At 37.6% G+C, this 26,512-nt stretch overlaps 1 protein-coding gene across 1 annotated transcript in view; it reads left to right on the plus strand.

Annotated features, from left to right (window-relative positions):
- Window positions 1–15,442: 15,442 nt before the first annotated feature.
- The window catches only part of zmat2 (zinc finger, matrin-type 2), a 33,456-nt gene continuing 22,386 nt past the window's right edge, over window positions 15,443–26,512 (plus strand). Inside the window, exons 1-3 of the mRNA XM_039775065.1 lie at window positions 15,443–15,539; window positions 19,769–19,859; window positions 25,151–25,274. Coding sequence (XP_039630999.1) covers window positions 15,522–15,539; window positions 19,769–19,859; window positions 25,151–25,274 — 233 coding nt within the window. The 5' untranslated portion in view covers window positions 15,443–15,521. The remainder of the gene's footprint in view (window positions 15,540–19,768; window positions 19,860–25,150; window positions 25,275–26,512) is intronic.

The raw sequence follows: 26,512 nt of genomic DNA on the forward strand, positions 1-26,512 counted from the left end.
TGCGTTTAGTTTGTGTTTTGTAGGTTGTACTATTGTTTAATTTCCTTGCTTTTGTTAAAGGAATAATTCACCCAAAATTATATTGTTTTAATATATTACTTGCCCCGTCTATTGTGTAGTTTTGGCCAAGAAAAATGTTTAATCTCTTGTTTCATGCAGAATGAAGACAGTAAAGTGTTTTATATAATAGACGTGCATCTATGGTGACTGATGCTGATCAACAGCAAACAAAATCAAAAAGTCTATGAAAAAATATCATGCTACTCATGTGGTATAATCCACATTTCAGGTTTTGCAGCTGTATGCTCTAGTATTTTTACTAAAATATTGTTTTGCTGACTGGAGTGAGACACAAATTTCCTAAATTGTTAGAGCATAAATGAACAGATTGCCATTTTACATCACCCCTCTGAAAGGGAGACCTCATCGGAACAATATGAATGTGCAGCTATGTGTGTGAAGGTACGCTTGTGAATATTTGTGAGACAAGTTCAGGTTATTGTCTGTAACTCAATGCAGAAAGCAGATGTCTGACGAGGTGTGTGTGTAGAGAGATGTGCTTAGCTTAATTTGAACAAGTTTATGTACATTAACTTTTAGCTAGGTTTTATGAGGCTGTGTGATTTTCATCCATTATCCAACCCGCTATATCCTAACACAGGATCACGGGGGTCTGCCAATCCCAGCCAACACAGGGCGCAAGGCAGGAAACACCTGGGATGTGCCCTCCTTACTACGAGGCAGTCACACTACCGTTGTGCAACCGTGCCCCCCACTTGTTTGATTATTAACAGTATAATTTTTCTTAAACGAAGTTAACAATTTATCTGTAAAATGTAATATACATAATGTACTTTAATGCATTTCATCATGAAAATTATATAAAATATAAATCTTGGATTCTAAATGATCGGAGTGCTGTAATATTATGGATTATGTATGGCGTTCGCTGCTTGCAACTGCCCAGAGTGCAAGAGGAAGCCCGCTAAGAACCGCGTATCGATTAACGGTGGGGTCGGGAAGCACCTTGAAATGAGTCATTTTCCAACCCGCTATATCCTAACACAGGGTCACGGGGATCTGCTGGAGCCAATGCCAGCCAGCACAGGGCACAAGGCAGGAACAAACCCCGGGCAGGGCGCCAGCCCTTCGCAGGGTACACACACACACCAGGCAAAATTTAGGATCGCCAGTGCACCTAACCTGCACGTCTTTGGACTGTGGGAGGAAACCGGAGCACCCGGAGGAAACCCACGCAGACACGGGAGAACATACAAACTCCACGAAGGGAGGACCCGGAAAGCGAACCCAGGTCTCCTAAATGCGAGGCAGCACCTAGAATACGAAGCATTTAATGTGCTACTTTAGTTACAATGGGGTTTGAAAACCTCTAGTAAATTAAACATCGATTGTTAAGATGAAGTTTATGACATTCTACTTCAATCACAAAATAAACGAGATTAAAGTGGAAATGTTGAGATTAAATTGGAAATGTCCTGCAAGATTAAAGTTGAAATGTCCTGTTATATTACTCAAGACATCTCCACTTGAAAATCGAAATTTCGAGTTTTAATCATGAAATAGAAGTTTTTTTCCTCACTGTGTTCCCAATTTTTTTTTTCTTTCTTTGTTTCTGTGGCCCGAATACTCTTCTCTAAGATACGGAAAGCCATTGCTGGATCCCGTCAGGATCACACATGTGAGACGATGCCTTAAGTATTTAACTGGTTCTTTAATGGTATTTTATTGTTGCTTTATTGGATTGTGTGGCTCCTCCTAGAACTATTGAAAAAGCACCACTTCATTCTGGGAAGCATTCTCATTATATGAAGTTGGTTCTTTGTGCTTTGAAAAACTTCATAATATATAAGTATGCAGGAACAGCCCCATTAAAATCAGTACTTAATGGTATTTCACACATATATTCATGGTTATCGACTGTACTAAACTTCTTGCAGATCTTCACGTGGATTTGTCTTTTTAAAGAACCACTCTGGCACGTTTATTTTCAAGAGTGCAGGCACAAGGCAAACGTGTAGTACACAGTAGGGCCACCAGGGGCACCAGAGAATCGTTTGCACAGTTGTTTTTTCAGAGGGATAAAAGGGTCGTTTGTAATTCTCTTATCAGCGCTCATGATAGCAGTGCAGTCGCATCAAAGCTCTTCCCAGAACTGTTAGAACCTATCTTAACAATATCTACATCTGCGATTAGATACCCGAACAACAGACCGCTTTCTATGTACTCTGAAACAACGTTTTATCCACATATTAGGGGAATCTAAAAGATTTCGAGTTTATGCGAGTTGGCAGAGATCACTGCATGCATCTTTCAATTTATCTCTTGAATCTGAAAGAACAACAATCTTCAAAACATTACGTTTGTCAACGAAAGGTTACTCCATCTATCAGTTTAAGGGTCAAAACAACGCGGAGTGTATCATTGAACGCTGACACACTCACCAACGTACACTTGTTACCAATTAAGGGGTGTCGGTGAAACATTTAACAAAGAAGAATGGGGGAAAATGGCAAAGCTGTTAGAGAAACAGACCTGTGCACACAGACTCAAGGTTGTCATGGCTGGCAAAGTTGCATCTACTAAATACTGACTTGAAGGCAGTGAATACGTATGAGAAAAATCACCATATGTTTTACATTTATAATGAATTTAGATTACTTTACAGAGATCTGTGTTCACTTTGACAGTAAAGAGTCTTTTCCTGCTGATCATTGTAAAAAAGCCAAATTAAATCCACATTGACTGAATATTGTATGACATAGATAGATAGATAGATAGATAGATAGATAGAGACACACAATATTGTCTGAGCACACAATAAAATTACTAAAAAGGAAAAAAATAAAGAGACAGTAAACTTCTGACTTGGCAGTCACGGTCACAGTGAGGCATTACACTTCTGCTGAATAATTCACTGGCTGAAAGTCCTTGATGTTCGTGTGTTTGATCCCCACAATTATAAACTTATCCAATCAGACATCAGTAAAAAGCATTTAAAAGAAAAACATGAGTCCTGTTTGACTGTTATTCGAGGGACACAATGACAGCAGGTGTCTAATAAGTCACAAAGTTATTGTCTGTTTTACCTGCATTTTTATCAGTCTTTAATTTAATATTGTTTTTTATCAGTATGCTGCTGCTGGAGTATGTGAATTTCCCCTTGGGATTAATAAAGTATCTATCTATCTATCTATCTATCTATCTATCTATCTATCTATCTATCTATCTATCTATCTATCTATCTATCTATCTATGTATTATATAATGCCTTTCACATCTATCTATCTATCTATCTATCTATCTATCTATCTATCTATCTATCTATCTATCTATCTATCTATCTATCTATCTATTATAGTGCCTTTCACATCTATCTATCTATCTATCTATCTATCTATCTATCTATCTATCTATCTATCTATCTATCTATCTATCTATCTATCTATAGTGCCTTCACATCTATCTATCTATCTATCTATCTATGTATTATATAGTGCCTTTCACATCTATCTATCTATCTATCTATCTATCTATCTATCTATCTATCTATCTATAGTGCCTTCACATCTATCTATCTATCTATCTATCTATCTATCTATCTATCTATCTATCTATCTATCTATCTATCTATTATATAGTGCCTTTCACATCTATCTATCTATCTATCTATCTATCTATCTATCTATCTATCTATCTATCTATCTATCTATCTATCTATCTATCTATCTATCTATCTATCTATCTATCTGTCTATCTATCTATCTATCTATCTATCTATCTATCTATTATATAGTGCCTTTATATATAGTCCCATGCTAATCTATGTATATTGTGACTTGCTGAGTGGTTGTGTAGGTTAGGGGTCCCAGTGCACTGCTTTGCCCGAGGGGCCTATAATGCTGTTAAGATGGCCCTGATGGGTATTCAAAACAAGAGCCTAGTGCTGCAAGAAAAAGAAAAAAAATAAAACATGATTGAAGCAAAAAATGCTGTTTTGCTGAAATTTATACATGAAATTAAAAAAAAAATGAAATAAAGATCTGAACAAACCTATAAACACCACAGTTGAGACTAATGAGAGTTATCTGACTCGGCTCACCAGATTTACACAGTTACAAAATGGGGCACAGCTCCATTAGATGCTAATTAATTTATTTCATAAAAAATGTAGAGTGTGCCCCTTAGAGCTTCATGTGTGTTGTACCAATGTGTATTTTAAACAGAAGACTGGAAGAGTTGGTGATTCCTGCATATTTGTTAAATGACTGGCAGATTTTTTTTAAATAAAGGGATTTTTTTTGTTAAATTACAGAACGCAATGCATAAAACTATCACCGAAAAAGCAGAATGACTGGTATGCACCGTGAATTGTAGAAGTTTCTATACACAGGTACACTTGTGCCTTTCTGAACGATGCCCAGTCAATTCAGTTGGCCACAGGGGGTCCCCAATGAAGTTGTAGACACATCTTAAGGATAATTTAAATAAAAAAAAATGTACCTCAGCACAATTTGGAGTGCTGCATCAAAGCTTCTGAATACTTATATCAATGAGAAATTTCAGTTATTGATTTTTAATAAATTTGGAAACCTTTCTGATAACATGTTTTCACTTTAATATTATGGGATATTGAGTGTAGATTGATGGGCGAAATGGCAAATGTAACCATTTAAAATTGAATTAACAACACCTAAAGTGTGCAGAAAGCAATCGAGTCTTAATATGTTCTGAATCCACTGTATATTTTATAGTGTCTCTCAGTTTATTTATGAGCAAAGATTAATTATTGGGACTCCAGAGTTTATGACTAATGCCCCAACACAGGTCTAATACTGCTTCCAGTCCATGCTGAAGAAGGGATTTAATGAATCAAGGTGATAATTTATTAGCAGTCATGAAAACGGAAGTCTTTTGGGTCACTCATGACATCTGCCTGTGTGTTTAACTACATCTCATTAATTTGAATGGGCATTTTCAACTAACTCTGGTTACATTGTGCTGTCCATTAGTTTTCACATAATTTATTCTTATAGAAGCGAAGACAAGAATACTCATTTATCCTGAAAAAAGGCAGTAACTGAAGCCTTTCTTTCCAAGCAATTTCTTTATTTAATTTTATTCATGCTCTTATTAAAATCCTTATTTAATCAGATGGCTTGCTCTGGCTCTCTGTTTGCTGTCTCAGAAATTAATAGTAATGAGACTTTCATTTCTCTTTAATTTTCTGGGAGTCACATATATCTGGTGAGACTTTCAGTTTAATGGAATCTTCTAATTTTCTTTTTCTTGCTTCATTTTAATTCACTTGCTTGTCAAGTTTTTCAAGTTCTTTATGGCTTTTTGTAATTGACCAGAGGACATTTAAAAAATTTTCAGAAGAAGAAAGATGACAGCTAATAAGCTAAGTTGGTGCAATTTCTGCATGGGGTGTGTGTGTGGTCATCATTATGTAGCTCCATTTAATAAAATAGCTATAAAAAAAACAATAAAAATTGAAAAATAGGGATCGAGGAATTCAAATTGTTTCCAGATCATTTTGCCTTTTGACTCTGAAAAATAGCATATATAGATTGAAAGAGTTATTGAAGATGTGAAGATGTCACTACCCACATTAAAGGAACACAGCCTCCTAAGAAAAAAAGTCTGCTCTGCCCTTTCTTGTATAATTCCTCTGTGTTATGAGACGAGTCCAACCGGTCATTGATGTGGACCCTCAACTGCTTGTAGGAATGCACCACATCTACATCCACAACCTGAATAGTGACCAGACATAACAGCTATTTGGTGCGATGAAAGTCAATAACAAATGACCTTTTCTGTGATTCTGGATTTTTCTTGGCCTTAGGGCTATGAAAGTGATGTATTCATGAAAATCACTTTTCTTTAAATTGTCTGCATAGAGCCAAGACCTTTTGTCAGTAAGACAATGAATGAATCAGAGACATGCAGCTTTATAGATTGAAAGGAATGCATGCTGTGGCATATGGCTGGCCATTTATCCCGGCCAATACCTCCACACCACCAGATGGAGCCCTTCCTGCGACGTGGAGAGGCCCTGAATTCCAGCAGGGCATCTTGGACCTTGGAGTCTTCCTTCACAGCCCTGCTGGATACCATGGGGGCCACCAGAGGACGCTGCAGGGAGGATCAAGGACTCGTATGTTCGATATAGCCCGGAAGTACTCCGTAGTCACGAGGACGGAAGAAATAAAGTACTTCCGGGCTGAAGAAAAGAAGAATTTAATCTGACCCAGAAGTGATAACAATCACATGGACTGGGGGGATCGGAAGCACTTCCGGGTCAGGGAATATAAAAGGACTATGGGAGATCCCAGCAGTTGAGCCGAGTTGGGAGGAAGGGTGACTGAGCTGCTGGCTGCCCAGAGGGGACTGGGTGGTCTCTTGGTCTGGAATCCCTACAGATTTTATTTTTTTTTCTCCAGCCTCTGGAGTTTTTTTTTTGTTTTTTCTGTCCACCCTGGCCATCGGACCTTACTTATTCTACGTTAATTAATGTTAACTTATTTTTATTTTTTATTGTGTCTTCTATTTTTCTATTCTTCATTTTGTAAAGCACATTGAGCTACATTCTTTTTGTATGAAAATGTGCTATATAAATAAATGTTGTTGTTGTTGTTGTTGGGTGGATTGAAAGAATTGTTATTTGTATATTATCGATTTTTTATTGAGTATTGTGGAGTGGAGGGTGCTTTGTGCACTGTATAATTATAATAAAGTCAATATTTGGACTCTTATCTCATGTCTGGTGTCTGATCTGAGGGTTCAAGGGGACGACAGCGCCCCTATCTGTCACAATGTTTAGGTAGCATCCTTGTTCTATGCTTCGGTCACTTGGGGAAGTAACTTGAGCTCAAAAGAAGCACAAGGCCTACAATAAACTTATCAGGAAAGTCTTCTCCATCACTCGGTGAACCTTGGACACACTGGAAGGTGTTGTGGAAAAGACGATGGTGGCAAAACAAGATCCTCTCCATCACCTCCAGGAGGTGCTCTCTTGGAGCACTTTTAGCTGTAGGCTCATTTCACCATAGTGTGCTAAGAAGAACATCTGGTGGTCTTTTCCGCCCGCTGCTATCAGGTAATTCAATGCTTCTTTGCAATGTTCTTGTTAAGTTCATGTTGAAATATCTGCACAATATTCAGCTATTTTTTATTTATTTATTTATCTATCAGTTGATTGACTATTTGGCTGTATTATTTGTCCTGCAAATCCGTATCCTTGTTTTTTATGTTTTGGCTGCTGTATGCATCTTAATTTCCCTTTAGGGTTAAAAAAGTTTATATAATCTAATTTCATCTAATCTAATCTCGAGGGCACAAAACAGGTAGGAACTGTGGGATTGCAAACTGGGAACACATTAGTGGCAATAACTGTTCCCTCTTTACCTCTGAACTGGTGGAAGACAGTCAGGAGGACCACTGACTTAATTGTTTCATGGAAATCCTGCCTCTCCCACTCCAGTTTAATATAAGAATGAGACAAAAAGAAATTCAGGATTCATTCTTGAACCTGCCTCTGAAGGTAATAGTGATGGGCATTTTCATCCATCCATCCAACCCACTATATCCTAACTACAGGGTCACAGGAGCCTATCCCAGCCAACACAGGGCACAAGGCAGGAAACAAACCCTGGGCAGAGCACCAGCCCACTGTAGGGCACACACACACACGGGACAATTTAGGATCACCAATGCACCTAACCTGCGTGTCTTTGGACTGTGGGAGGAAACCCACACAGACATGGGGAGAACATGCAAGCTCCACACAGGGAGGACCTGGGAGGTCTCCTAACTATGAGGCAGCAGCGCTACCCACTGCGCCACCATGCCACCCGGGAATTTTCATTCACTTTACTAAATGGATTCTTTTAAACTACCCATTTTAATAAATCAATTCTTCTGATTCATTTGATTTATTTTCAGGATTAGACACTGGTGCATATATAAAGCCCCCTCTGATTGCATCGAAAATATATACAGTGTAATTGAATAATTCATACATTATTTTGCATATATATACTTTTCCCCATCACTTTAATAGCCCTGTTAGAATAGTTCTGCCCTCTGAATTGATTCCTTTCTTCATTAAATGACAGCCAAGCAGAAATGAGATGTGAAACGAGCTAACAGATGACCAGCTAAACTGGGGCTTCAAACTCCAACCGATTTTACTCCAATCACTTTCTTAATGAGAAGCAAATTCTTGCTGTTAATTCTTCCTCTTTCGGCTATTCCCTTTAGTGGTCGCCACAGCAGAGCATCTTCTTCCATATCTTTCTGTCCTTTGCATCTTATTCTGTTACACCCATCACCTGCATGTCCTTTCTCACCACATCCATAAACCTTCTCTTAGGCCTTCCTCTTTTTCTCTTTCCTGGCAGCTCTATCCTTAGCATCCTTCTCCCAATTTACCCAGCATCTCTCCTCTGCACATGTCCAAACCAACGCAATCTCACCTCTCTGACGTTGTCTCCCAACCATCCAACTTGAGCTGACCCTCTAATGTCCTCATTTCTAATCCTATCCATACTCGTCACACCCAATGCAAACCTTAACATCTTTAACTCTGCTTCCTCCAGCTCTGTCTCCTGCTTTCTGGTCAGTGTCACCGTCTCCAACCATATAACATAGCTGGTCTCACTACCGTCCTGTAGACCTTCCCTTTCACTCTTGCCGATATCCGTCTGTCACAAATCACTCCTGACGCTCTTCTCCACCCATTCCACCCTGCCTGCACTCTCTTTTTCACTTCTCTTCCACAGTCCCCACTACTCTGTGCTGTTGATCCCAAGTTTTTGCTCAAAAGAATCTTCTTCTTCTTCTTTCGGCTGCTCCTGTTAGGGGTTGCCACAGTAGATCATCTTCTTCCATATCTTTCTGTCCTCTACATCTTGTTCTGTTCATTTCATTTGGTAATATACATGTACTGCTGCATTTCTGATGTCAACAGGTGAATGTAATCCTGATTTGATGCAAAAGCAGTATCCACAAAAGGTTGAGTTTTTGAGGAGCAAAGATGTGCAGAGGATATCTAGTTTGTCAACACATTTGTGAGAAAATAATTGAAATTGTTAAGAACAATGTTCCTAAAAGAAAGATTGGAAGGTATTTGCATATTTCTCCGTCCACAGTGGATCATATTATTAAATGATTCAAGGAATCTGGAGGAATTTCAGTGTGTAAAGGACCAGAGAGCAATACTCGTGATCTCAGATCCTTCAGAGGGCACTGCATCAAGAACCATCACTTATCAATAACTAATATAACCAAATGAGCAAGGGATTACTTTGGCAAATCTTTGTCAAGCACTACAAAATGGAGTTACATTCACAAATGCCACTTAAAACTTTACTGTGCAAAAAAGAAGCCTTATGTCAACCATGTCCAGAAGTGGCATCGACTTCTCTGGGCTCGGAGGCATCTGGGATTAATCATCACACAGTGGAAATGTGTATTGTGGTCAGATGAAGATATTATTTTGGAGGAAATGGATACTGTGTGCTCCAGACAAAAAATGAGAAGAATGATCCAGACTGCTATCAGCAACAAGTCTAATAGCCAAGGTCCGTTGAGTACAAGTACATTGAGATTTTAGAGCAGCACATGCTGCCTTCAAGACACCATCTTTTTCAGGGACATCCTTAACAAGACAATGTAAAACCACAGTCTGCACACATTACAAAGACATGACTCTGGAAGAAGAGGGTACAGGTACTGGACTGGCCTGCCTGCAGTCCTGACCCTTTTCAGAATATAGAGAATTGTGAAGAATTTTGAAATGAAAAATGCGACAATGACAACCCCATACTGTTGTACACCTTAAAACATGTTTGCAGGAAGAATGAGACAAAATAATATCGTACCTGAAATGCTTCATTGGTTGGTATCTTCAGTGCCAAAATGTCTTTTACAGTATGTGTTTTGAGTAGGAACAACGACGTTACAAAATGGTGAATGCTTTACTGTGCCAACTTTTTTGGAATGTGTTGCAGGCCTTAAATGCAGGAATGGATGCATATTAAGAAATGAAATTAAGGTGACCGGGCCAAACTTGACATATCCTAGGCTCATTGGTCTTCAATGAAATAAAAGTCAAAGTAAGTTATATATTACATATTTAACATGATGATAATTCATATAACATTTTCCTGTTTCAGTACATAAAGTATGATAATGCATTTAAGATGTATAACTAAAAATAGACATTGTGTTACAGAATCACCAGTAATAATCTATACTAATAAAAGGCAAAGCCCTCACTGACTCACTCACTCACTCACTGACTCACTGACTCATCACTAATTCTCCAACTTCCCGTGTAGGTAGAAGGCTGAAATTTGGCAGGCTTATTCCTTACAGCTTACTTACAAAAGTTGGGCAGGTTTCATTTCGAAATTCTACACGTAACGGTCACAACAACGTCCGCCATGTTGAACTTTCTTATTTATGGCCCCATCTTCACGAAATTTGGTAGGTGGCTTCCCTGCGCTAACCAAAACCGATGTACGTACTTATTTCAGTGGTATGATGCCACTGTCGGCCGCCATATTGAATTTTCCAAACGTCACTAATTCTGCAACTTCCCGTGTAGGTAGAAGGCTGAAATTTGACAGGCTCATTCCTTACAGCTTACTTACAAAAGTTGGGCAGGTTTCATTTCGAAATTCTACGTGTAACGGTCAGAACGGTCAACAACGTCCGCCATGTTGAACTTTCTTATTTATGGCCCCATCTTCACGAAATTTGGTAGGTGGCTTCCCTGCGCTAACCAAAACCGATGTACGTACTTATTTCAGTGGTATGACGCCACTGTCAGCCGCCTTTATTGAACTTTCCAACGTCACTAATTCTCCAACTTCCCGTGTAGGTAGAAGGCTAAAATTTGGTACTTATTTCGATGGTATGATGCCACTGTCGGCCGACATATTGAACTTTTCAACGGTTTTTGTTAGTTATGGGCCCACCTTCAAGAATTTTGGTATGCAGGTTCCCAACGCTAACTGAATCATACTTACGTACATATATACGTCCATAACCTGCAGCTCGGTCACCGTGTGAGGCGGCGTTGCGTCCCCCATCCCAATGCCTCCCACGTTGTTGGCTGCCTGCCTATATAAGGCCGTTCGTCGCTCCGGTCTCTACATTCCCTTCATTGCTTCGCCACGGGATTCACGTCTCCCTGCTGATAACTGCAGCCTTTTTATTTAATCCACCGCTTCTCCGCTGTTTAATTATTCATTTATTACGATTATAGTTATTGTGTAGGTATTTTAGACTTACTTTACATTGTTCAGGTACCCATTTCCTTTACCATTCCAACTGTAACCGCATTAACATGTCTATCGAGGTGATCACCATCGATCAAAGAACTGTCACTTACCGAGTAGTTTCCATGCCCGAAGATGGCACCTACCTTTTCCATTCTCTTTGTTACATATTGCACGGCCATATCAGGCTCACTCTTGATATCCGAGGAAACATTGTGTCTTATGTATTGAATGACTGGGACAGGTTCAAGGTGTGGACTGATGACAATACAGGAGATAATTATACTACACAGGAGCACTAGAAGAGTGAAATGCTTAAGCCCTTCACCTATGGTTCTGCATGTGAGTTGATGGCTGCCGCTGAATTGTTCGGTTGTCGCTTACAAGTGTACTGAAATGGCCAAATATTTTACACCTTTCGACAACAGCCAATGCCTCTTAAACATCTTAGATTGACAGGTGACGATTTCAGTAGTGGACACTTTGATGTTTATGAATGTTTAAACTGTCAAAAGCTGGATGTTATCAATGAAACCGGTTGTATACTTACAGCGCTTGACAGATGCCGAATGTCACTTCAACACAACAAGTCCTGCAAATACTGTCGTAATTGAAACAAACCATGAAACTCAAACCAATTATGACAGCAGCAATCCAAGCTGTGAGATTTGAGGCAAGATTGCTTTTCACATGGCCAACTATACGTTGCATGCTCAAGAGTAAGCTCTGCGCACAGCTTGGTCATATTACAACCGAAGGGCTGAACTGACAACTTAGAAAGAGATCCTTAACAAATAATTATTGGTATAGTTTCCCTTAGGTTTACTTTTCTTCTTAATTAAAATTTTAAGGCAGTACTTTGCTGCTGTGAAGCGTGGGTATTTTGCTAGCATTCTTATAAGGCTCAGTTTTGTGTGAGTAATTTGTTGATTGTACAAAGGGACAGAAATATATTAGTTCTCATATTTTATACATTCAGTTTAAAACAATTCCAATAATGAATATTAGAAAACAAAACAATGCATACATTCTAACAGAAATGTATTGTTACTGTATTGCCACCATTTTCATTTGCTCATAGTGATATAATGTGAACTCAAAAGAATCCTAAGTGAAGCGAAGCAAGTCGAGTTGAGTCTCATGATTCAGGCAGTTCTTGAGCATGAGTGTTCAACATCTAGCCACAACAACGAAATAAAAGATGGTGATGACATCACTCAGGACACACCTGTCCTGTTGAAGTCTGGATCAATTTGCTCATGCTCGTGAATTGATTCTTGTATGTCACTGAAAAGAGGCATCCAAAAAGAATGAATCATATGCAAGTCAACTTTCACTAGAAGGTGATGGATCAACATCCAGAAAAGAATGTGGCTAGAACAAAAGATGTCAGCCCATTCCAGCTACCAGGATCTGAACTCCTGCTCAACAAAACCAGTCAGTAGCCCTGACCCTGGAGTAACACTAGCTGCAGGCTTTCTTTCAGATCACTTTCTTTTTTTGGTAATCAGAATCAGAATTACCTTTATTGGTCAGGTACACCTCTCTGTCCAAAAGTGCTCAGGATAATATGTGTGCCTGTTATATAACAAATTAGGTTATTTGTTAGGCTTTTCTTTTAGTTTTGAATTTAGTATTTTACTCTGGTTTATTGTTCTTTATTCTATTTAATGCTTTGTTATCAGTTTCATTGTTCTATTCAAGAAAGCATTTGTATCCAATGTTACATATACCCTTCTGTTTTTACTAAGACTCTGTGAAGAGCCTTGAGCATGGGAAAGGTGCTATATAAATAAAATGTATTATTATTATTATTATTGTTATAGGTACTCGAAATTTGTCTTGGTAGCTTTGAAGCAACATAGAAGAACAAGAAAGAATACCAAGAATAAAATTTATTATAAAATGTCATTCAGTCAGTCAGTCAGTCATTCTCCAACCTGCTACATACTAACACAGGGTCACGGGGGTCTGCTGGAGCCAATCCCAGCCAGCACAGGGCACAATGCAGGAACAAACCCCAGGCAGGGCGCCAGCCCACTGCAGTATTATAAAATGTATTTTATAAAAATATAAAATATATTGTAGCCTACGAGGGCCATATAAAATATAAAGAAATAAAATACGATTTAAAAAGTTTGGATTGTGTAGCAGGCAGGTATACAGAGATACTGAGTAGAAGCACAGACCTTATTAGTCAGAATATCTGCATGTGGAACAAAACCGTTTAGGTGACAGGTTGATTTAGTTTCCAATGTAAAAAGATTTTTGTTAGAGGGAAGTCTTTGGAATAAGTGGTGCCCTGGGTAAGTTGGAACAGCAGTGATCTTTGTGACCCGCTTCCTTACCCTGGACTCATATAGGACTTGAATGTGAGGTAAATTATTTTCACAGGCTCTGAAAACGATCTGCAGATTAGCCTTAGTCTGAACAGAGGCAGCACCAAACCAGACAGTTATAGATGAGGTCTGATGAGATCTCTGATGAGATGATGGCTCTGTAGAACTGGACCAATATTGCATGGAGGAGATTTAATTTCTTCAGCTGACGCAAAAAGAACATTCTCTGATGGGCTTTCTTAATAATGCATGTGATGTTATTATCACACATAAGGTTTTGTGACAGCACAATGCCCAGATGCTTAAATGACTCTGTAGTCCCACTGCCAATAGCTGAGCCATTTATAGCAAGTGATAGATAAGCAGGTGGCTGTTTCCTGAACTCTACGTTCATCTTCTGAGTTTTCTGAATGTTAAGGTCCAAATTATTATGGCTGCATCACACTGTCAGATGAACCACATGTCGTCTGTGTATGGATGCATCATTATTTTAACTGAGACCTATTAGTGCAGGGGTTCTCAAACTCGGTCCTGGGGGAGCCCTGTGGCTGCAGGTTTTTGTTCCAACCAGCCCCTATTTTTAATTGGACTCCTGGGCTAATTAAGTGAACTGTTGTTTCCCAGATTCCCTGTTTTGGGAACAATATACAAATTAGAAAACTACGTTTGGTAAAAAAAAAAAAAGTATTAAAATGTACTAAGCAGTTATAAGTATTTTTTTCTTTTTAACAGTATTTTCATCTTGATTGTCATTCTACTTTTCTAGGTGTTCTAATTGTTTAATTAATCCGTTATTTACTACTTTGTGAGGCTGACTCTAAAGTAGTTGCAGCCTTTCACGATTGAGTGTTGTTTGCTTGGGTTTCTGCTCTGCTTGTTTTTAATTGTCATTATTAAGATTCAATGAAGGGAGCAAACTGCACAGGAAAGGGCGAACTATAATAAAAAGAGAGTTAAGCATTTAAATCCCTAGCAAAATAGCAGAAATATTTCTAAGTTTCTTATAAATGTAAAATCATGCAGCTGTGATTTTCTGAATGTAAAATAAAAGATAAATAATACCAGCTAATTAAATGAGACCAGTGCTATCAGGTGTTGTCACTGATTAGGAATCTGGTTGGAACAAAAACCTGCAGCCACAGGGGGTCCCCAGGACCGAGTTTGAGAACCCCCTGTATTAGTGTGATGTCATCAACAACTTTAAGAAGTTTGACAGACAAATCGGCAGAGGTTCAATCATTTGTATTTAGTGAGAAGAGTAGTGGGGAAAGGATACATCCCTGCCGTGCAGCAGTACTAAGAATGACCAAGTAGAAAAACAGTTGTAATTTCTACATAGTGTGTGACTGAAACGTATAAAACCAGCCTGAAATAAAAGTATGCAACGTGCAATTTAATTACATCTGAATTGTTTGATTTGTAATTTTAAACTGTGGAGCAGAGGGCCAAATTAAGGAAAAATGTGTCTTTGTCCCAAACATTACTGCACGTTTACATTTTAGAGACAACATGGTGAACTCATAGTTACAACAGCCTCTCTTGCAACTGCCGAAATCCAGATTGAATTTATCGTGGGATTAACAGGAAGTAAACACTGAGGTTTGAACTATAAGATAGACCAAAAAAAGTACAGGGTTTTGTTTGAGTATATTACATTTCTAGGTTTCCGAAAATGTGCACAATTTACGAAGACTAATTAAAAATCAAACAGCTTTTTACGGCAAATAAAGCCCCATATTATCATGCGCTACAACTTCTTTGCCCTAACTACAGAACATCTGAGGGAATGATAGTACGTCACTTCCGCTGTTGTAGAGCGTGGGTTACTTCCGGTGCTTAGTTTGCGACAGCCGGTTTATGTATTGCTGCGAAGATGGCGTCTGGTAGCGGGGTTTGTACTTATTTTGACTTTAATATTTTAACTGATCGGGTATAATATGGCCATTATCTCTTGTGTTCTTCAGCATGAAATTATTTAAGCATTCCTCAATTGTATTCCACCTAAAGCTCTTGACCCGTGATATGCAGTCGTAAACAAACCGCTTAACGACAGAAGTGTAATTTCGAATAATTTTTTTTTTTTTGTGAAGTCAAAGAAACGTTGCCATATTTATATGTCAAATTAAGTAGACGGTGATCGTTTTTTCGGGTCTAACATATTTGCTTTTGCCGAGAGTTTAACACGTTTGTTACGTTTAATCATCGATCAATTCGTTCATGCTGTTAAAGAAGCTGCGTTGTATACCGGTATGGGTAATATTTGATTCCACACGTTTGATTAAAGTAGCCCGTTTGCAGTTCATTATTTTTTTTCTTATCCAGTGGTATTTATTAAATTCAGGCTTAAAGTACTTTCGCATAAAAACATCAGAATCTCTTTTACAACTTGCCTAAATAAGGGACTTGATCTGCCTCGAAAAATTGCATATTGTAATCTGTTCAGTTAACCTATAAAAGGTGCCATTTTTGCTTCACTTTTCTTTGCATCCATAATAGTTAACACGGTTCAACTCCTTACTACTTTAGTTGGTGTAAAAAGTGCATCCGCTGGTGAGCCTTCTTTGTGATGAATGTGGTATTAATGTCCCAGCTGAGAGTGATTGTTATAGTTGTGTTGAAAAATGTGAAGGAAGTACAGAATCCTTAAATTCTAGACCGGCAGGTTGTAACTACTGTTTGCAATGACCATTTCTGCTGTCTTTAGTGCCAGGTTATTTATTAGTAGTCACCAAGCCACAAGCCAAGTGACTTCCATTTTGTATGGTTTTCCAATAACGGTGTTGTCCTTGGCAAACTTGGTTAATTTTACTTGGGGGTAAGTGGACCTACAGTCATTGGTATGCTATGAATAGAGAGTCTGGGAAGAGAGTAAACACCCTTGAGGAGAAGCAGTGCTGATATTGAGATATTCTAAGAGGGAGATGTGGGAGTCCATCCAAATGTAGTTTTTCCCAAAAAAAAAAAATGTAAATCCATTTACAACTGAAAGCTTTCAGTTCAGCTTGTAGAAGTTCTGTTAGCAACAATTCAGGGGCAGTGGTGTTAAATGCTGAACTGAAGCTTGCAAACAGTATTCTGGTGCAGGTTCCTTTACAGTTTATTTTAACCAAGTTTCCTTTTTTTAAGTACAGTGGGCCTATAATCATCTTGACAACTTATTTATTTATTTTTTGGGAACTGGAACAAGAAAAGAATATTTAAAGCATTCTGGAATAGTACACTGAGCAAGAGACTCGTTAAAAGATGGTAGTGAAGCATGGAGCAAGTAGGCTTGCCCAGTGTTTGATTGCTGCAGGTGAGAGTGAATCAGGGCTAGCAGATCTGTCTTACAAAGATCTTCCAGACTTGGAATCATTGAATGAAAAGGAGGAATAATAGTGATTACTGCACCATATGCCATTTAAAAAGCACATCACACATATCCACTCCAATAAACAATAGCAGATGGTAAAATATCTTGGCTTTAGTAAGCTGACTTGCAAGAGAATGGAAGCATTAATTACAGGAATTATGCACAGCTCTCTGTATGTAGAACCATTTCCATACAATCCTGTGAAATGTACTTTTCAAAAGCTTTCATCTGTGTTGAAGTAGTACTTGTCCGGCAGTCCACTTTGTAACTTGTGTATCCAGTTAAGGGTTACAGAGAAACAGTACCCATTTCAACAGCATTGGGTACAATGCAAGAATCAGCCATTAATGGTGTGCTAGTCATTTTGCACACCACACTGAGACAATTTAGAGTTGATTAACAAGTTGTTATTATGCATGTCTTTAGAATGTGAAGAGATTACCATGGGGAGAATGGACAAACTCCACAAAACGCACCCCATAACATGGATTGAAACCCATGACTCTGCGTCTGTGAGGCTTTAGCACTTATCACAATTACACTGTGACATTTATATGATACAATTTATTTTGGTATAGTCAAAACCACAGCAGGAGAGCTGGAATGGGCTTTAACAGGCACTGTCTTTTGATGGTCCCCAACCTTGACTCTCTAAAAGACAAGAACAAACTCCCCCAAAAACCCTTGTAGAGAAAAAAAAAAGGAAAAAACCTTTGGAAAAGCAATTCAGAAAGACCCCTTTCCAGGTAGATTGGGCATGCTGTGGGTGTTTTAAAAAAGGGTGTCAATACACAGAAAAACACAATAATCCTCAATATACTGTAGTACAATAGTAAAATTACAAGTACACAGCAAAATGCAAGAGTAGATGATATCACATAATATGATTCAGATTTGTTCAGAGTCCTGGAGACCCCGGCCATCAAGCTGCCTCCCCTCTACTGGCCATTCCACAGCTGAGTTAGTGCTGGGCTGGCCAGTCTTACAAAAGGACCCTTCTACCTGACAGTTCAATAATGGATTAAATAATTTAAAAGAATTCTGGCCCCTTCCAGTCTCGTATGTCACTTTTACACTGCCACTCTGATGTGACTTGATTCCAGTATTTTTCATATATCTGATATGGACCTGTGTCTTTTTTTTTTGTCCCCCTTTCGTGTTATTGAGTTCTGCTGTTGCACTCTTAAATTTAGGGTCAATCCATGTGAAATCAACACAGGCCTCATCCCCAATTTGCTTCACACTTTATGGAAATAATTGTGTTGTTGCAAAAACCTAGTGTGCCAAATTTTAGGCTTGTATTTTTATTACTTAGATATGGGATATGAAGGCTTTAAAAAGGGTGTGACCTTAAATTAACTGTGAAAACAAGTGCTACTGAAACAGGGGTCCTGGAGGGCCGCAGTGGCTGCAGGTTTTCATTCCAACCCAATTGCTTAGTTAGAAACCAATGATTGTCAATCTCAGACCTTATTTAATTTTATGGCATGTTAGTCTGCAATGTAATGTTGTTATATCGTAGATTTTTTTCCTTTCTGGTGAAATCATCCAAATGATTTGAAGCCTAAAACAGATCATTTTCAGTCTGTCACAATCTTCTCTTAAGTGTTTTATGAAACCAAATAGTGCATGATGAATCCACGCAGATGTAAACGGAAACAAGTTAGATGGAGAACTGCTGGCTCCTTTGTCATTTGAATATTATTTCTAATAAGGAGTCATTAAAAGCACTGAATGCAGCTGTTTAAGACTGAAATAAGCAATTAAGGGTGGGCAACCTTAACAGGCGAGACCACTAAAACAAAGCTGAAAAATGTCACTTGAGCAATAAGTGCTTATTTTGCAATACTTGACATCTCATTAAGAAACTGGTTTAGGTGAGGTCAAGTTGGGGAGCATACACTGGAACAGCGTGTTGCCACACCCACCACACGATGAATCAGCTCAGGATCCAGGTTGGCAACCTCCTCATGCAGATACATGGCCCAGCCCCAATCCCAATTAACCCTGTTCCTGAAATGCCCATCTATCTGCTGCAGCCAGGTGTTACATGGGCATCCTCTTTACCTGGTCCAGCCTCTCGGGTCCTCAAAAAGAGGATCCTGTGAGCTGGATGACCCTCCGGGAATTGCGCCACATGGCCGTAGTGCCGTAACTGATGCTCCCTCACAAACCAGGTAATGTGCCTCATTCGGGACTCCGTGAGCATCCGCTTATTCGACACAAAGTCAAACCAACGGTACCCAAGAGACACCGTACTGAAGGAGTCCAGTTTTCGTCTCGGGTCACTGGACAGCAACCATGTCCTCCATCCATATAGAAACTGGGTTGGAAGAAAAACCTGCAGCCACTGTGGCCCTCCAGGAATGATGTTTTCTACCCCTGTACTAAAAAATGACAATGTTCCCCAAGTTATAACTTTGAAACCTTTAATGATAGATAATATTTTCAGGGAATTTTCTTTAGTGTTAGATGTCTTTAACTTCTAAAATAGTCACTTATAGCAACTAGGTGCCCATTTTTTGGTTGGCTCAGAACTCCTCAAAAGGTGCTAAGAAGAACAAGAAACTATCATTATAGAAATATTAATCCGATCTGCTCTGTCCAATGTGTTACCACTCTTGCTTGAAAAAGTGTGAATAAATGCATGGATAGTAAAAGAGAATTGTTTAAAAAAATTGTTAATTTTCAAATTAAACAATACACTTCCTTTTAGTGAAATCTGCGTCTGTTAAACAAACGTTAATTATTTATTCTCCCTCCTTTAGGCTAAAAATGACTTCAGAAGAAAATGGGATAAGGATGAATATGAAAAGTTAGCTCAGAAACGCTTGACAGAAGAACGGGAAAAGAAAGATGGTAAGCAAACCTATTGTAATTAATTACTTGTTTGGTATATTTAAAATCCCCTATCCATCCATTACTGATTCTGTTTAGTTCTGGTCGTTGGGTCACAGGGTTTGGACACTGTTTCAGCAGCGTTGGATGCAAAACGAAAGCAAAGTCTGAACTGAGTGCCAGGACATTGTAGTAGTCGAAGTCATTGTATTTTTATATTTCCTTTTTTGAGACTTTTATTTAAAGTGACTTACATGTTTTAAGCGCAAAGTAATATTGTTGCTGTATATCTAAATGTGAAGATTGGCAGATGAAGTAAACTGCTTAATAAGTTTGTGAATTTTGCACCTGTTGCCCAGTGTTTTGCAGTCCTTCAAGCAACTTTGAGCAAGTCTCTAGTTTGTTGCACCATTCACAGTTGTGAGCAAATGTTTGGGATTTTTTTTTTTTAAGTAGGAAAAAAGTTAGGACAACTTCTTCACAGAAAAAATATAAAAATGACATAGTTCTGCAAATTTCAATGGCCAAGTAGTATTTATTTACTGAATTTAACAGACTGGAAAAAAATACATCAGCAAATGTGTCTTTCACAAAAGCTTTGGCAAGTTTCCAGTTGACTCACTAGTATTTTGTGTTAGATCTCACAACATAATTAACTCGTTAGGTGTTAATCTGAGTGAAAGTTAACTTTGCCTGCAAAATTATAATCCTGATGATAATAATTATTATAAGTAGCACCTACACTTATTTATTTTTTTGCTGCAGTTTAACATGAAAGTGTACTGGAAAATATTTCTTATGAAATGTAATACCATGCATTCAGTCAGTAAATTCATATAGAGCCTTTAATTGTATAAACTATCACCACATATTTTAGAAAGCAAAAAATTATTGTAGAAAATTAAACAAGAAGGTAATTTACACAGTAAGTACATTTAGAACAAAATACACACTAGGAAGGACTTGCAAATGTCCTTTTAAAAAATAAATCAACTTGTCTGCCCCTGGACATTAGTTGAAAAGAGCTGAAAGAATTGCATTATGCTCTAGTTGAAAAGAGCTGAAAGAATTGCATTATGCTCTAGTTGAAAAGAGCTGAAAGAATTGCATTATGCTCAAGTTATTTGAGAAATGATAAGTTCATTGCTTTTGTGTTAAGGTAAAACTCTTGAAAACTACATTTGAACTTGAAGTAGTCCATTGACTAGAAAGTTACAGTGATCCAGCAGAATCATTCCGTACTACACAAATTAAATTAATCAAAGTTGAGTGTATCCTTCTGGAAGTATTAACTGTAGTCAATATTTCTATAATTCTGATAAGAGATATGGATGTCAAAATAAAATTTCAAGTAGTGCAACATATAAAAAATAGCCACAGATGTTTAATACATGTTTCATGGTCTTAGTCCTTTTAAATCCTGTTTAGGCTGGAAAACAAAAATGTAACTTGTGTATTCATTTTTCTTTTTATTATTTGTGACCTGTTTTTCTGTATTCAAATCTTAAACTAAAACAATGAGTTGCCCTTTATGTATATTTTACTTCATCTTATTTGGTTCTTAGCATAATATACACCGCATTTTTTTTTTTCGTATATGGCCTACAGATTATTATTTATAATGCAAACCCCAATGTGGTGGCTCATTTCTGATTGTTATGCTGCTTTTACACTGGACTATTGTTCCAGTGCCAAAATAATTCTGCTCTTATATACTGGCATAAAAACTTTTGGTTGTGCCCTGAATCTTTTCTGAAATAGAACTATTTTAATACTTTTCCTTGCTCGGGGCCCAAATGTGGGTTTCATTTATCTGGCCACATCCCATATTTGCCATTAAGAAAATGAAATCTTCAACCCACAGGACAGAGTGGTATAAAGAATAATGCAAAAGCATAAAACAGTGTAAAAGGCTTGATGTTTTCCTTTTATATAGTGCTGACTATTTCAGACATAAGAAAACTATATAAAGTAACAACTTAGAAAATCGAATGACATAACATTCAGGTGTGTTCACAGACCTAGTTAACTGCTCAGAAATTGTAGCATTTTTAATTTTTGTTCAGTTACTATTGTCAGATAGTAGGTTATAACATTTTTGGTAATTATTTTTGTAACAGTGAGTCATCTTCAAAGATAACAATGATAAACTACATATAAAGAATATAAAACACCAATGTCTGTCTGTTGCATGATTACTCACAAACTACTGGATCTGTAACTTTGATAAGGTTATGATCCAGTATGTACTGGTATTGCAAAAATTTGAGGTGGAGGCAAACTGACATGCTCTCTTGGGTTTCTTATGGCAAAGTGATAGGCAAACAAAGAAGCATGGTTGAAATAAAAGGAAGATCAGTAACATCAGTTGAGCAATACAAGAGTGAAAAACACAGAGAAGAAATATGTGTGACCGAAGTTTTGTGTGTTTCATACAGCAAACTGATTAAAAAGGTGACATGGGAGAAGGAAAAAGATTTGATAGGAAGAAGAAGAATAACAGCTGTGTCATCCCCTGATGGCACTTGCACACTACTGAGCTTTGACTCTTGATCAACAATTTATGACCTGATATGTTCTGAAAGATCAAAAAATTTGACGTCATAGCAACAATTGAAAAGTGCAGTGATCGACAAATTGATGTTGCAGAAAGAAAAGCAGCACCATTTGCTCGTGGGCAGAAAAGTTTTTTTCTAATCTATTGATACATTTCCCAGCACACACTACATAACTGTAACTACTACTACTACTTCTACTGTAACTATTCTGTTAATTGATTATCAACCATGACGTAGAACTCTGAAATAGGAAGAAGGAAAAAGAAGAGCAGTGACGGCTGCCGAGTGCCAGGTGCATCAGGAAAGGAAGCTTAATACCCAGGAAGTGGAATGTAAGAACAAGAACAAAAGGGAAATGCATACCAACAAACAAAAACTACTTTGGAAAGTTGCATCAAAAAATGTGATCACTGTGAAGTTGTATTTTTGTCATGATGAAAACAAAACACCATTTTCCAAAAATGGAAAAACTCTTCTTCCTCTATATGAACCACGTTTATTTGATGACTACTGAAATTCAGCATGTCACCTAGAACAATTTTAGAATTAGATTACATAAAGTAGATCTTTTTAATAGCATTTTCAGTGTCCTGTAGTTAACAAAAAATAGTCTTGTGATGGCCAAATATCTTCCATAGACCACAGGCTCTAACTCAAGTGATGTACAAATTACATTGATTGATGTGCTATTGGTATTTGTTGGTCGTGGAGAATCTATGGATCATTGTAGTTCAGATTTAATAAAGAGTTTAAGTGAGGCTACTCATTGAGAATTAAAATCTTTGTTGAAGTCTCAAGCTAACATCATAGACTGCAATTGACCACAATTGATAATAGGTCATTATGCCACTATGCATTAAATTATAATGTCAGTAATAAAATAAATCGTAATCTTTTAATTATTTTTTAGTGCAATGTACTGTAAATACAGAGTATGCTTATTCAAGATAGGCGTACTGCGTCACATAGTCATGCTTAGGGCGCTTGTTTCTTATTTAATTCATTGCTAGATACATTGTTTTCATTTTTTACTTTCACAAACAAGGGCAGCACATGGCATAGTGTTAGCACTGCTGCCTCACAGGTAAGAAGACCAGGGATGTCCTCCTTGCATGATCTCCACAGATCTACATGGGTTTCCTCCCACTGTCCAAAGACATGCAAGTTAAGTGAACTGACAATGCTAAATCGGTCCTAGTGTGTGTGTTTGCTCTGCGATGGACTAGTGCCCTGTTCAGGATTTGTTTTTGCCTTGTGTTCTGTGCTAGCTAGGATTGGCTCAATACCCCTGCCTGCTAAATCAACAAATCCCCAACCACCAAAGGGCCCAAGGTCTAGATTAAGTGGGTTAGAAAATCACATGACATTTATCATCATAACTTACCTGGAACAATTTCAAGCAACAATGTCAAGTCAACTGCCGTGATTGAGGTCTGTGCTGCCGCTGCTTACACAAACGACATGAGGCAAAAGCCTCTGCCACACACATGGCTCTGCTGGAGTTTCACTAGCGCCTGGGATATTTTGCTATCAGAAGTAATTATTAGATGAGGAAAATGTATAAAATATACCAGCTGAAATAACCTCTGTTAAGGTCCGTTTTAAATACATAAGTAATCTGTAATTGAAATTGCAGAGAGTGTTTTCTCTGTTTTAAGAGAAATAAAATTTTCAAGTGCTTTTAAGTGGAAGTTTTTTTTTAAATTTCAGAAGTGTGTACAGTGTGTTCTATTCTAGCTATGTCCGAAAAATTCAACTTTCTCGACAAATTTCTTTGAGAAGTCAGTATGCCAAAATGTAACAAAATTTGCCCACTGGTAGCTGAGAAGGTTTACTTAGACAGACTTGACCACATCAGTAGGTGCTTTTTGCATTATTTTCAAACACACCATAAATAGACTAAACAGCATACCATCAGCTATTATCAGATGCTGAAGCTCAGTTGGAGTTCTGTTGCTGTGCATTTAGCAATTCTCCCACTCTATAAAAGATTTTAAATTCACTAATATGTATTAAGACTTTCTTGATGATTACAGCAGTATGATGTCCCAAATACCATCGTTTTGAGAAAAACCTGAATATCACCCATATGGAATTACATTTTTCCAAAATTGGAAAATCTAAACCGGATTAGATACCTCAAATAGCTCAAGGCAATTTTGGTGGATCATTAACTTGATAAGTGACTCGACATCTATTTTAATAGCACTTCCCTTCAGTGTGCAAATGGAGAATCAGTTAATCTATTTGCAATATTTATCACTGTTAAATAAATCGGAATAAAGGCAAATGGTGGCATTTGGTCATGCTTAATAGTCTAGCATTGTTGTCAGAGTAAATGTCAAAACTCTGATTAATTTTGAAAAAAATAACCAGGGAGATGGTGTGGTTCACAAAATAATTTAAAACGCAAATAGTGCAAATCCCTTTAGTTCTAATGTAGGATTGTAAATATTTATATAAGTGTATGTACAAAATGTCAAGGTTATTAGACATTGGCACACTTTAGAGCATTTTGAAAATCTTTACTACTGAATATATAACTTGTAATCTTTGTACTTCTAGCAATATAGAATGCTCTTATCTCTGTTGATCTATCTGAATATTTACTAGTGCTTGACATTTAGAAGTTGTGAACTGCTACCTACTCAGTAATTTGAAAGAAAACACGTTTATTTTAAATCTGTGTTACTCAAGATGTTATAATGAGTTGCTATCTTTTAACAAAAATGTGGTGTTTAATTTATTTCTCAGGCAAGCCAGCGCAACCAGTTAAGCGTGAGCTTTTACGGCACAGGGACTACAAAGTGGACCTGGAGTCAAAACTTGGGAAAACAATTGTTATCACAAAAACCACACCCCAGGCGGAGATGGGAGGGTAATTTTAATTTTTTTTTTTTAACCAGACTTTTCTTTCTTCTTTTTGAGTATGTATGACTTATTGTAGTTTAGTATTCCTTCACTGTGATACATGTACTCTGTTTTCAAATAGATTTTTCATTATTAATTACAGTTAGTGTAAGTTTTATATTCCTATTTGGAAATAGTAATACTGACAACTCCATTCTTTAAATTTGAGATACTGTTGGATGTTATGCTCTTCAGTTTTTTTATTGCTTCTGCAATAAGCGTCAGTCATTACCCTGGTCAGCAAGGTGGTTGTTTGCAATCTAAAGTATCTCAATTGCAAGACTGTAATTTTGAGAAAAACATAATATATGAAATTATTTGGCAAATAGTCATTCCATTCCATTTTCAGTTGCAACCTGAATAAAACTATAAGTGTATGTCAGTATTAGTTTTGTCTTCAAAGATATAATAGAATAACATTTTCATTGGTCAGCAATATATCCTTATAATCACATACATATATACATGTATCAACAAACACACTATTTCTTGTTCAACCCAAAAACAGAAATTTGGCAGGATTGAACATCTAGAGCAGTAGGTATCCACCAAGAAAGGACATTTTCATATATCAATATTTAGGGGTAAAAACAACCTTACAATAGAAAAATCTAAAAAAAATGCTTTGACTGATTTTATTGATATTTGGTAACGTTATAGAAAAATGAAAATAAGTTGATGTGTTTATTTGTCAAGAGTAACACTATAGCAAGTTTACCATGCTAATGTGCCATGTGCATAGTCAGCGCAGAACTTGGCCCATAGAGAGGTTGTACCACTCGGCTGTTTAGAGATTATCAATTTATGGAAATTAAGGCTGTCAATTTATGGAAATTAAGGCTGCAAGCGGGAGTGATGGGTGGGGTCCTCAAAAGTGTCACTGACCAATAAGATAGATGGACAAATGAAGAGGGAAGGTGCCCTGGACAAGATGAGTACAGGATCATCTATGGAGTGGAAAGTGAGCTGTGAAGTGAAAGCAGGAAAGTTCAGTGAAGCTCAAGGAAAATGTAGTTAACGGGTGGTATAAAGTTCAAGTGTGGGTACCAGGCACAGTGGCTGTGTGTGTCGGTGTTGCTGCATTAGAAGCAAAAAAGAAGGGAGAGAGAAGTAGAAGAGTGTGCAGCATCCTCCAGTCCACGACAAGCCAAGAGTGATGACATTCCTTGGTCCATTTAAATACTAGTACTGGTCAGAAAAGCACCC

Source organism: Polypterus senegalus, chromosome 13 (genome assembly GCF_016835505.1).
Source record: "Polypterus senegalus isolate Bchr_013 chromosome 13, ASM1683550v1, whole genome shotgun sequence".
NCBI classification, from domain to species: Eukaryota; Metazoa; Chordata; class Cladistia; order Polypteriformes; family Polypteridae; genus Polypterus; species Polypterus senegalus.